The sequence below is a fragment of the Camelus dromedarius genome, chromosome 15 (assembly GCF_036321535.1).
Source record: "Camelus dromedarius isolate mCamDro1 chromosome 15, mCamDro1.pat, whole genome shotgun sequence".
In the NCBI taxonomy this organism is placed as follows: domain Eukaryota; kingdom Metazoa; phylum Chordata; class Mammalia; order Artiodactyla; family Camelidae; genus Camelus; species Camelus dromedarius.
This window is the reverse complement of record NC_087450.1, coordinates 45,731,207-45,744,137: the sequence shown is the minus strand read 5'-3', so window position 1 is coordinate 45,744,137 and position 12,931 is coordinate 45,731,207. Positions and strand designations below refer to the sequence as shown.

The window sequence follows — 12,931 nt, the reverse complement described above, 5'->3', positions numbered from 1 at the left end:
CTCTCGATCTCTCGCTTGTTCTCTGTCCTGCCCGGTCTCTCCGCGGCTCTCCCGCTCTCTAACCACCCCTCCCCACCCCTCCCCCAGCCTCCCTCCTCCCTCCCTCGGCGCGTCTCCCCAGTCCTTATTTGGCTGGGCGGGAGGGCTGGCGGGAGGAGGAGGACTGCGGGCGGGGGGCGGGGGGCGGGAGCGGGGCCGGGCGGAGGAGGGCGGTGGGTGGTGCTGAAGGGACAGCTCCGCGGCGGCGGCGGCGGCGGCGTTGGCGGCGGCGGCCCCGGGGCGCGGAGTGGGTGCCCGGCGCGGGGAGCGGCGAGCGCAGCCATGCCCCAGGCCGCCTCCGGGGCAGCAGCAGCGGCGGCCGGGGCCGGGGCGCGGGCCGGGGGCGCCAGGGGGCCGGCGGCGGCCCGGGTGGGACGATGAAGCGACAGAACGTGCGCACGCTGGCGCTCATCGTGTGCACCTTCACCTACCTGCTGGTGGGCGCCGCGGTCTTCGACGCGCTCGAGTCGGAGCCGGAGATGATCGAGCGGCAGCGGCTGGAGCTGCGGCAGCAGGAGCTGCGGGCGCGCTACAATCTCAGCCAGGGCGGCTACGAGGAGCTCGAGCGCGTCGTGCTGCGCCTCAAGCCGCACAAGGCCGGCGTGCAGTGGCGCTTCGCCGGCTCCTTCTACTTCGCCATCACCGTCATCACCACCATCGGTAACTACTCGCCAGGCGGGGGGCGGAAACCCGGGGGCTTGGCGCTGGGTTCTGGGGTAGTCCGGAGCCGGCTGGGGTTGGGCGGCTTCCCCGGAGAGGGTTTAGGCGCCGAACCGCGCTCCCAGAAACCGGAGTTTAGCCTGGCTTGTCTGCTCCGCGGGGACAGGGCTCGGGGGAGGCGTCGAATCCTGGCTCCGGACCTGACTCTCCGACAGGGCCAGCCCTAACTTGTCCCTGCCAGGCTTCGAGAGGGCCCCAGGGGACTCTTAAGTGTGTGAGAGGGGCAGGAACGACCGGCGGAGGCTGGGGAGGAGGGGTGTGGCTGGGCCAGGCCCTGGAGCAGGGCGCCGAGTGTAAGTGGTGGGGAGCGCTGGACTCCTCCGTGTCCCTGCAAATGGGCTCCCGCACCCCAGCGTGTCTACACCGGCTGGGGCTCCAGGGAGACGTGTGGATGCAGGTACTCGGCACTCTAAGGCACACCGGATCATTCTGGGTGCCTGAAACACCCAGTAACAGTGGCTATGAGTACCGCTTTGTGGTGAGAGGTGTGTATTTCTATGTGTGTGTGTGTGTGTGTGTGTGTGTGTGTGTGTGTACCCAGCTTCAGGAGTTTGGGCTCTGCCAGCTAGTGCCTTTAATTTTCCTAGGGCAGCAGAGCTGGTACTGGAAGCCAGATCCAGCCCTGTCTGCCTTCTTTACTGCTGTCCCAGGAAAACAGTCACCTCACAGGAATGGCCCCAGTTCTTCAAACCAGGGCAGACCACTGTGTAAGAGGCCACCTACATACCCAGACTCCCTCACAACATAGGCACAGGTGCGCACACAGGACACACGGGCACACACACAAAACATACAAATGGATATCAAGGAAAGAATCCCTAGTGAGGCATTTGATGTGCTGTTCAAAAGTGTCCAAAGAGGAATAAACACCTTACACACTCCCCAAACTCCATGACTCCAGCCCAGCTCCATCACCTCTCCCTCGGTATGACCATGGGCAAGTCCCTTCTGCTGCCTGGGTCTTAAGCTCACCTCCGACAATGAGGTGAAATGATCTCAAGGGCTCCTCCCAGTCCTGACATACTCCCAGCCCACCTTCCCCTGAAGCCCATTGGGATGCCTCCAGGAGCTGTTTCCTCCATCTTTCCCATTCCTTCTCCTCTCCCTGGTCCCCCTCCTAGCCTTGGCTGAGTTCCCAGGGGCTCACTGCCATTTGGCATAGCCCATGGCAAGATGACAGTGTTTTCCTGAGAGGCAACAGGAGCTGAGGGGGTAAAATACAGTATTGGACACTATCCCTGCAGTCTATCCAATGCAGGGATCCGTCCCAAGGTCCCGATGTTCTCTGGGGGCCATGGGGAGCTACACTATATGGTTTCTAGAAGATGAAGGAAAGGGCCCCAGGAGTGGATGTGGCCCAAGTGGAGGCACCTCTGGGTCCTACTGACTGTGGGTTTAGGGCAGGATGGTCAGACTCAGGTCTGCTCAAAGAGGAGCCTGCTTTCTTGGGAAGGACCAGACTGGGTTTTGTCTGGGGTTTCCTTCCATCTCCTACCTCCCTACCACCTGCCAGTGTTTCTGAAGCACTGAACATCCTTAGACCTTCCCTCTCCCTCTTCCCACACATCACACCCCTGGTTATGTGCCCCTATATTTCTCAGCCCCATGGTCCCCAGCTCCACAGTAACCTCCCAACTGACCTCCTTACTTCCAGCCATACTTCCCCTCAGGGCAAGCTCCCCAGGCTAATGTTGCCAGAAACAGTTTCCCCAAGGTATAGCTCTGACCATACCAGTACCCCTCTCAGAAGTCCTTAATGGCTCTCTGCTGGCTTCCATCTTTGTGTCTGACTTCATTTCTCACTTCTTACTGACATGATTCCTCCACTGCCGCTGAGAACACCTTAAGTGTGCCTGTCTGGCATACCTTTTTCTCTGTCTTCTATTTATCTTGTCTAAGCTAACTTTTCCAAGTCCAGTTCAAATCTTAACTCCTCCTTGAAGTCTTCCAGACCATCCTAGGCCACTGCTCTTAACAGCTGCAGGACTTACTGTCAGGATGACCTGGGTGACACAGTGTAAGCTGTTTAGCTATTTACATTTCAGGGGGTGTATTTTGTCTCTTTAACTACAGGGAGTGTAATTAGCCCTCATGTGGGCAGGACCCTGTGGTTCCCATCTCTGTGCTCCCAGTGCTGGCACAGTACCCAGTGGTACATGAGCACTCAGAGAATGCTATGGATGGGTTTAAGGTGTGCAGGAATGAGAGGGCATCGTCCTTCCCCTCCATCCCTGCCGTTTCCCAAAGTGTTTGTAGTCTTCACCAAGAGAGACGCTAAAAGCTGGGAGCAGAGACAGACAGAGTGTGGTTCTGGTGATTATTTATTTATAAGGTGCTAGGCAAGTGGAAAGACAGAATCAAAGCACCACCCTAGTTCTGTGGGGGACCCAGATTGGCACTGCCCACTCTCTGCCCTACCTGACCATCCCTGGACTTTCGTCACCTCTCACTCTGGCTATGCCCCCTAGCTAGAAGCTGTCCACTAGGCTCTGGTCCAAGAAAGACCTGTCTGGGCTGTGATCAGACAGCTGGAAGAGGCCCTTTATTAGACTGATCTCGACCCAAAACCCAAAAGCAGCAGTCTCTATCCATCATGGGTCTCCTGAGGCACCAGAAGTCCCTTTAGGACAGAATAATGACAGAACTTCCCATTCATTCAATGTCTTAGTGATCACAATGCACTTTCATCTTATCTCTTTTTGAGTCTCAACCTTCATAGCTCAGGGAAGTTGCCAGGGCAGGTACTGCTAGCTCCATTGCAGATAAAGACATGGAGGTTCAGGAAGTAGAAGGGACTTCCCCAGAGTCACACAGCTGGTGAGCAGCGGAGTTAGAGCAAGAAGCTGGGACTTCTGACTCCAAGCCCAGTGTTTCTTCCCCTGCCAGTTTCTTGGCTGCTTCCTCTGCCTCCATATGCTGTGAAGCCCAGAGCCAGCTGGGATTGGCATGGCCAAGACTCAGTGATGCCAGCTTGCAGGGCACTTGTGGGCAGCCCTGATTGGTTGAGGGTCAGTGGGGTCTGAATTAGTCATTCACCTGGTTAGTCACAGTCTCCACTGACGGCAGGGATTCCTCCAGCTCCCTCATCCCTGGTCTCCTAGTCAGGAAACCCTTCCTTTGTTGAGCCCTAAGTTCATCAAATGAGAACGGAAACTCTTTTCTGGGAAAGCTTAACCTCACTGGCTGTTGAGTCACTAAACTCCTCCGGGGCCCCAGCCCCAGCCCCATCTATTCATAGCCCAGAGGCTGTCAGAGCAGGAAGGGACCTTGAAATCAGCTGGTGCCACCCCCTCCTCTTACCCAGAAGGAATCAAAGAGGTGAAGGGAATCACACAGTCAAAGGGTAGCAAAACCTGACTCCCAGGCCCCCATTCCTTCCTTGGGCAAGCTGCCCTTTATTTATTATTATTATTATTATTATTATTATTATTATTATTATTATTATTATTATTATTATTATTATTATTATTAAACAGCAGCAACAGCAACAATAATAAGAGCAGCCACCATTTATTAACTACTCTTTGGCAGGCTGTATACGAGACACTTCATTTGTATTCCCTCATTCAACTCTCTCTCAATCCTTCAAGATGGGCATTATTATCTCCATTTTTCAGCAGAGGAACCTAAGGCTCTGAGTGTAAATGACTCACCATGGCCTTGTGACTTGAAAGTATGGATTCAATGGAGCCTCTCTGAATCCCATGCCCTAGATTTTTTTGCCAGTTCTTTCTCCACTTCCAGAGCCCAGCCCAGACCTCTGTATTTTGGGGATGCCAAGTAGCCGAGGCTTATCTCTTCCCTCGGCAAAGCCCTCCCCAAGAGACAGCCTCTTGCTCCAGCACACCACGGCCAGCCTGCAGCTCTCCCACACCCTGGCCCCCGACCTACCCAGACCAAGTGCCACAGCTGCACCCAGCACCAGGTCCTTTCAGAGACTGCCGCAGGCTCACAGGTGCCCATTCTCCCACCGCAGGTCTCTGGAATCCTTGTGGCTCTAAGGCAACGAGAGACCAGTTAATTGATTAACTGTGGGAGCTGGGGCAGAAAACCTTCTGTTCTGCTTTCTCCTCAGCTTCCAGCCTGTTCTCAGCAGTGCAGGCTCCCATCACCCATCATATGGCCTGGGAGTCCTTAGATTGTGAATTCAACCAGGTGGCTCAAGAGGGAACTTGTACTTTTTACATCTTTCCAAGAAGTTGGAAAGGATAGAGGTGACCTGCCACCCCCAACCCCAAATCCGAGAGTCCTCAAAGAGTGAGAGGAGACATTGGTCTCATACAAACACCCAGAGAGGTGAGTGGCTGCTCAAATTCACACAGCAAGTCACAGGTACAACCCAAATTCACACAGCAAGTCATAGATCTCTCCATCACTCCAGTCTATTTCCCCTCATGACCTCCCATCTCCCTTAGCACCAGGGCCTCTGTCTGTTATCACTTGACTGTTCCCAGTCCTCTCTTGACTTCCTGGGTCAGTGGAGAGGCAGCTCAGCCTGGAATAGTCCCACTGCCCACTCTCAGTCAGCATTTCCTTCCTCCCTGTTCACAGACCACCCCTCTGATTCGACCTCACAGCCTTTTCTGAGGGTGGTGTAGGAACGTGGGTGCTAGCTTGGAAGCCTGGGTACCTGGGTTCATCTCTCAAACCCTGTCTCCACCTGCCATCCTCACCCCCTGTTACTAGCTGTGTGATCTTGGACAAGTTACTTAGTCTCTCTGAGCTTGTTTTGTCATTTAGAAAATGGGGATGGTAATATCTTTCTCCTAGGACTGACAGGATGATGTAAAAAAAGTGCCTGGTACAGAGTACATGTTTAATAAGCAGTATCTGCAATTATAAATGTTATTAATATTATTGCTCATGTATTATCACTTTCCCTACAGAAGGGAACTGCTCTGTTTCCCCAGGATTATTATGACCACAGCACCTCTACTCCTTCCTAACAGGTGGGGACAGAGGGGCTAGGGACCAGAGGCTGCCACACCCTTCTCTTTACCCTTCTAATCCCACTCCTCCATCCCAGGCTTCCCAGATCCCCACTCATGCCTGGAGTCTGCCTGACATCTAGGTTCAGGGACAAGGCTCTCTCCTCTGAGCAGGCCAGCCCTGCAGAAAACCAGTCAGGGAGAGTGAAGTGCACTAGGAGAACCCATCCTGGATTGGGGCAAGGAGGCAAAAGTTCCAGTTCCATTTAGCTCAGTTGCTGGTCCTCTATGACCATCAGTTTCTTCACCTACAAAGTGGATGTATTTGATCAGAGGTCCTTTTGGCTGCCATGCCTCCTGCCTGCATGTCCAGTTCCCACATATCATGACTGGGGGCTCGAGACATGGAGGGAGTGGGAGCGAGAATAGGACAGAAATAGAAAGCACATGCCTGGCCATAGTGGGGACAGGACAAACACAATAAGTATTTTCAAAGAAAATATAAACAAGCACAGATGAATGTAGTGCAAATCACCACTATAAACAGCTTTCAGCTGGCAGCACAACCGGTAAATCTGTGAGTTGATTTTGTAATTTAAAAAAAATGTAAAAATGACTTCCCTGTCATCAGCCAGCAGCAAGGAAAGAGACCCAGCTCTGACTGAGATCATGATGAGTTCAGGCAAACCTCGGCAGAGACTCAGGATGGGCACCCCCTCACGCTCCACCCCCACCTTGGATGCAGGGAACTGACATGTGTCTATGACACGTCAGGCACTGTCAGGGGCACTTCTCACTGCCTGCATTCCCACGACTGCCCTGGGATGGCAGGCATTATCATCCTGTTATGGTCACGAAAACGGAAGCTCAGAGAGGTTCCAAATTGGCCCAGGATCCTACAAATATGACAGTAACAGGGCTTACACCCAGGGCTGTAGGAAGTATCTTTTCAAGGAGTCGTGCAGTCCCCCTACAAAGCCTCTGCAGTCCCTTCTATATGAATGTCACAAACAATGGGGGGTGGGTACCAGGGTCACTCAGGGCACTCAGCTGTGACCTCAACTACAGGATACTACATCCTCGGGACAAAAGATAGAGCATTCAGCCCAAAGAGAAACCAGAATGGTAACTCCAACTCTTTCATTTCACAGTGTGGAAACTACAATTCTGATTGGAGAAGAAGGGAGCCCTGTTTACTGACCCCTCCCTCCGTGTTGTCCTCCCCTCCCCTCCTCCCACCGCCAGGCTCTTAGAGAAGAAAGCAGGCTGCCAGTCAGCCTGTTCTGCTTGCCTGGGGCCCCCTCTTGACCCCTCTGTTAGCCTCTGGTCCTCAGAGAGCGCGTGACAAATGCCTTTTGTGGCAGTCGAGAGAGCAGTCACCAGCCCAGCTGATGCGGCTGCCTCCCAGTCTGTCCACACTTCCTTGTTGTCCAGAAACTGCCCATGCCCAGGCAGCTCCTAGGTGGCTCCCAGAGACCTGCTCCGCCCCAGAATGGCAGCAATCACGCCTTCACTTTCCCATTTCCAGAGCTGGGCTCAGCTGCCGCCTCGAGCCAACAGCTCTGGTCCTGGGATCCTTATCACTCTGGGGCCAACCTCCTACCCTCCCTCTTCACCAAAGCTCCCTCTTCACCTTACCACTCCTGCTTCCCACTCTTGCCTCTGCCAGTGACACACCGGGACCCCTTCGTGGGGGCTGGTGGGGGGCACGTGCATGTGGGGAGTACAAGGCAGAAACCTGGCCTGGGAGCTAGAAACTGGGTTCTTTCTCTCCAGGACAAATAATTCCAGCTTGCTTTCTCTCTCTTTCTCTCTCTCTCTCTCTCTCTCCCCCTCTATCTCTCTCTCTCCCTCTCTCTCTGTTACCCTACTCATTGGCAGAACAGGCACTTCCCTGGTGGGCTTCAGTCTTCACATATCTACAGAGGAGATGTTCCCCAGGGGGAACTGGAGGCCAGCTCATCAATGCGTAATTCTCTACGTTAACACTTCTCAAATGACTTGGTTGATCTTGCTTAAATGCAGACTCTGAATCAGTACATCTGGGTTGGGGGCTGAGATTCTGCATTTCTCATAAGGCCCCCAAGGGATGCTGATGATGCTGATCCTTGGTATACACTTTGAGTAGCAAGGATCTATGTAACCTGGAGACCTGACTTCTGGGAAGAGACATGAGTGGGGACTGTGGTTTTAGGAAAAAGATTGTGTACAGCTGGAAAAATCCTTAGGAATCTGGTCATGGAATGTCACAGCCATTGGCCTCAGAGCTGGTGGACTTCCCTCTGAGGCTGAAGCAGGGCTGTGGTTTGCCCCAGAGGAACCAGCTTTAGAGGTCACCTGTACAGTCAAGGTTCAATCAGAGAAATACAACCAGCAGGAGATATATATATTAAGAGATGGATTGCAAGGAATTGGCTTATGTGATGGTAGTGGCTGGCTAGGTGAGTCTGAAAACTATAGAGCAGGACATTGAGAAGGACAGGCTGGAACTCTCTCCAGCTTGAGCTGAAGCTGCTGTTCACAGGCAGAGTATATTCTTCTTCACGGAAGCCTCAGCTAACCACTAAGGCCTTTCAACTGATTGGATCAGGTCCACTCAGTAATCTAGGATAATATCCCTCACTTAAAGTCAACTGATTATGGACTTTAATCACATCTACAAAATGCTTTCACAGCAACCCCTAGATCAGTGTTCGACTGAATAACTCAGAGCTTTAGCCTGGCCAAGTGGACACATCGAAAAGATCATCCCACGGGGGAGGGTATAGCTCAGTGGTAGAGAACGTGCTTAGCATGCATAAGGTCCTAGGCTCGATCCCTAGTACCTCCATTAAAATAAATAAGTAAATAAATAGACCTAATTACTTCCTCCCAAAACAAAAGAAATAAATAAAACAAAATATTTTTTAAAAAGAAAAAAAATCATCACACAACCCATGTATCACTCTGGGGCTGCAATAAGTGGCTTTCCTTTTCTGGGTCAAAGGTCCACTCTGAATCCTAGACCAAACCCAGGCTAATGGATGGTGTTCAGGAGCCCCCCGGACCATGCTGAGCTAAAGGAGATGACACTGTCACCCAACACTGTGGGGATATTTTCTGCATAGACAACCAGAAGCCCCTGCTCCTGGACCCCCTCATCTCTGCTTGAGGCTCCACGGCTTGGCACGGACTCAGTGTCCCTCGTCAGGAATGCGCAGGTTCTCTCCTGACCACAGTTCCAATGCAGGAATCACCATCTCAGAACATGCGGAGAGGTGCATTCCAGCCCACTGGCCACTGGACCACCTTAGGGGTCCCTCCAGAGACCCAACTGTCAGGCCCTAGTGGAGCAGCCCAGAGAGAGAGATGCCAGGCCCTCAGACAGGAGACGGCCCTCTCCTCCAGGACGGGGTGGCCCTCTTACCAGTGCAGGGGAGTTCTCCAGGGAACAGGCAGGGGCAGGCGGTTCCAGGCAGGAGTAAGCCTCAGATTGAGATCTGTTCTCACCTCCATCTGTTCTGTCCAGATCTTAGACCTGACAGGAAGCCTCCACTCCCCACGGAGCCTGCCTCAGTTTCCACAGTGAACCAGGCTGCCATTTCCTGGGAGGTTTCTCTGGGCTGAGCCCGCTCCATGAATTACCTCATTTAATCCTGACAGCCACCCTCTGAGGGAGGCACTATTATAATCCTTGTTTTACAGAGGAGGACCCTGAGGCCCCAAGGGGCCAGAGGATGCACACACAGGCATGCTGCTGGCAAGTGACAGAGCAGGGATGTGTAAAGCAGGCCCAGCACTCGGTTTATAAAGCACTTGGTCATACAGTATCTCTTGTGAGCCTCATGACAACCCAGAGGTGTAGGTATCAACAAAGAAACTGGACTTTAGAATATAAGTCCTGTGACCCAGAGCCAATAAATGTGGAGTTAAATCCAGAACTTCCAACCCTAAAACCAAGCTCTCCCCCGACGAGTGCTCTCATCCCCTGTAGCTGAAGATGGGTTGGATGGTATGGATGTTGTGGGCATCAGAGTAGATGTCAGCCTATGGAGGGCGAAGAGGGCAGTGCTGTGGGGGGCAGCCGTCACGGAGTGGCCTTAGTTCCATGCATTTGAACAGGATGGAAACCTGAGACTAGAAATGAGAGTGGAGTGATGGTTCTTAAGCGTAGCTAGTGAGTGAGAGGGGCCTGGTTTTGGGTGACTTGGGCAACTCACCTGCTTCTGGGTATGTGGGGGAAGAGCAGGGGAGATGGCCTCTGTGTGCTAAGTGGGGAGCTGGTCCCCACAGCAGTAGCTGTCTGGAGCCAAAGCAATGGATAGCCAGGCCCAGCCCCTAGGAGTGAATTCGGCCAGCCTAAGCTAAGCCCCAGAGGCTGTGAGTTTTAAAACTCCCCTAGCGAAGGGAACCTGCAGCCGGGTTTAGGAAGCACAGGAGAGAGAAGAGCTTATTTAAGTCAGTGTGCTGTACTTGGGAGGCTGGGCCACTTGCCAGCCAGCAGCTAGCATTTTCTTTCTGGGTTTCCTTGGAACTCGAGAAGCAGTCAAGGGGCAGCTGAGGAAGAGTCTTTGGAGTTCAGCAGCCAAAGTTCCTGGGTGAGCCAGGTGGCAGAGACATAGCAGGAGGCCCCAGGAAAAGGTCCCACTGCTCCAGTAGGAGAAGGGACTGAGAAGGTTTCAGTGGGGGTCCCGGGACAGGAGGTGTCTCCTCCATGGCTTAGCTCTCAAACGACCCCAGGAAAGGGGGTCATCCCAGGAGGGTCCCCTCAGCTGTGTGAGCATTACTCACCTGAGAACAAAGTCAGAGCCTCTGGCTCAGCTGAGCCAGTGTGACCCACCTCTTCAGCATGACGCTGCATCATGGATTTTCTACCATGAGGGTTACACAGAGGACGACTCTCTAGGACCACTCTTGGTCCTTGGTCCACCTCCAGGCAGGGCCAGAGAAGGAGAAACCTGGACCGAAACTCAGTGGCAGTCCTCCTTCCCAGTGTCCTAAGCACGTGTCTTCCCTGGACACCAAAGAGGCCCTGATATCCCCTGTCTGCCCCTTACAATCGGCCGCTGGATTCAGGAAGGTGGGCTACACATTATGTCTCGGAGCTCTGATTGATGACTTACCACAGCCGAGGTAAGGGAAGTGGGGGACACAGACCCCTCCACTGTTTTCCTGCTCCGGCTGTGAGACCCATAGCAAGTCACATCCCACCCTGGCCTTATCTACGAGGGACTGGACTGGAGGTATCCAAGCCCCTTACAGCTCCAACGGTCTCTGTGGGACCTAATCCTGGCTTCTGCTTCCAGCCACTCATGAGATGCACACTACCCAGGACTACACTCTTGTCCCCACTTCACCTCATGATGGCTGAGCCCTGCAGAGACTTCCTCCATGTCCAGTCCCAAGAATAGAGCTCTGTCCAGGACCTCCAAGTCACGCCTTTCTGGAAAGAGCATTTCTGACTGTGGCTGAAGCCCTGCTTATCAGCAGAGCAAGTCCACTGCCCCAGCCCCTGGGACAGCTGGAATGCTGGAGCCTCCTAACCGGAAAGGGGGGCCCACTAATAGCCGGTGCCTCCCACAGTAGTTCATGGATGGGGTGTGGGAGGGAGTAGGGGTGCTGAGAGCAGGCTGACCCCAGCCAGCACTTTCGAACAGGGGGGTAGTCAGGAGAGAGGCTGTAGTCAGTTTTTCTTCCTGGACTGCTGCTGGACCTGAGCCTGCCCAAGACAAGTGCGCTGGTGGCTAGTCCAGGCCCTAGGCTAGTTTAGAGGCTTCCGGGACCCTGGGGGCTAAGGTCCTGCTCGTGGACCAACCTTCGACATCCCACCTAGACCAGTGACCTGCTAGACCTCTGAGCGGCAGGGTTAACCCCAGGGGTCCTCACAATGGTTTGCTATCTCAAAACATTCATGGGACATTATACCTGTTGCAGAGCATACACAGGCCAACTGAAGGTCACAGGCACCCTCCTCAGCCTTTGGCTGGAATAGGGTCAGTTCATGCTGACACCGGCCTGCCCATGCAGTATAAGGGCACAGCTTGGCAGTGGATGGCATTATGGCAATTCCTGGGGTCCTTCGGATTCTTTGAGAATCACTGATTCAGTCCAGGCTTTCTCTCCTCCAGATGTGGAGACAGACAGCCAGGGCAGGGTTCAGTGGGAGATGGGGCTGGCCTGCCTTAGCCACCAGCAGTTAGATATCAGAGCCAGTCCTCAAATCCAAGTCTTCTGACTCTTTCCACTCCCCACATGCACACAGTCATTCCTCCATTCCCTTTCTTTTTCTGAGCATCACCCACGTGTTGGGGTACCATTCCAAGCCCCAGGGACTCAGCCCCTGTCCTCACGGTGCCTACATTTCAGAGGAAGCAGATAGTCATAAACTAACATCATCTTGAAAAACCAACATCATCTCAATGGTAACAAGTGCCGGGAGTCAGTAAAACAAGAGAATGGGCAGAGTGTGATGGTGAGAGGGGAATGGGAGTCTGTGAGAGCCTTCCGGGGAGGGGCCGGCGTAATGTGAAGATGGAGGAAGAGCCTTCAAGGGGGAAACAGCAAATTCGGAAGTCCAGCGGGCCAGAGTGTGACATGTTTGAGGAACAGGAGCAGAAGGGGCAGGGTGGCTGCAGCACACTGGGAGAGGAAATGGAGACACGGAAGGGCTGGATTTGCAGGGCCATGAGAGAATGGCCCATGGTCAAGAATTTGGATTTTACTCTAAGTGTGATGGAAGTCACTGGAAAGCTTTAAGCAGGGTTGTGGTGTGATGTGACTTACATTTTCACCAGTTCCCTCTGGCTGCTCTGTAGAGGTCAGATGATTGTAGTACCAGAGGGAAGCTGGGAGACCAGCTGGGATGCAGTTCAGTAACTTGAAAGAGAGAGTGGTGGTGGATGGGTCTCAGATGGAGACTATGGAGGCAGAGAGCAGAGATGGATTGAGGGTGAGTTTTCAAGACAGAGTTGGCCCGACCTGCTGATGAATAGGATGTATGTACTGGGGAAGAGGAGAGAGCAAGAGGGCTACGGGAGTCAGAGAAAGAGAATAATCAATGATAGTCTTTGACCTGAGCAACTGAGTGGAAGGTTAAGCCTTTACTGAGTTAGGAAATAAAACACAGAGAGTAATAGGCTTGTTAAAGAGATGAGAATGAAGGCTTCTGTTTTAGACACATAGGTTAATTTTGAGCTGCTTGTTACAAATCCATGATGGCAGTTAGACAGACAAGTCTGCAACTCAAGGGAGAGGTCAAAGCCGAG

General features: G+C 53.3%; 1 protein-coding gene across 1 annotated transcript in view; it reads left to right on the top strand.

Moving 5' to 3' along the window:
* Positions 1-357: 357 nt before the first annotated feature.
* The window catches only part of KCNK3 (potassium two pore domain channel subfamily K member 3), a 35,068-nt gene continuing 22,494 nt past the window's right edge, over positions 358-12,931 (top strand). Inside the window, exon 1 of the mRNA XM_031466719.2 lies at positions 358-699. Within this exon, the coding sequence (XP_031322579.2) occupies positions 417-699 (283 nt within the window). The 5' untranslated portion in view covers positions 358-416. The remainder of the gene's footprint in view (positions 700-12,931) is intronic.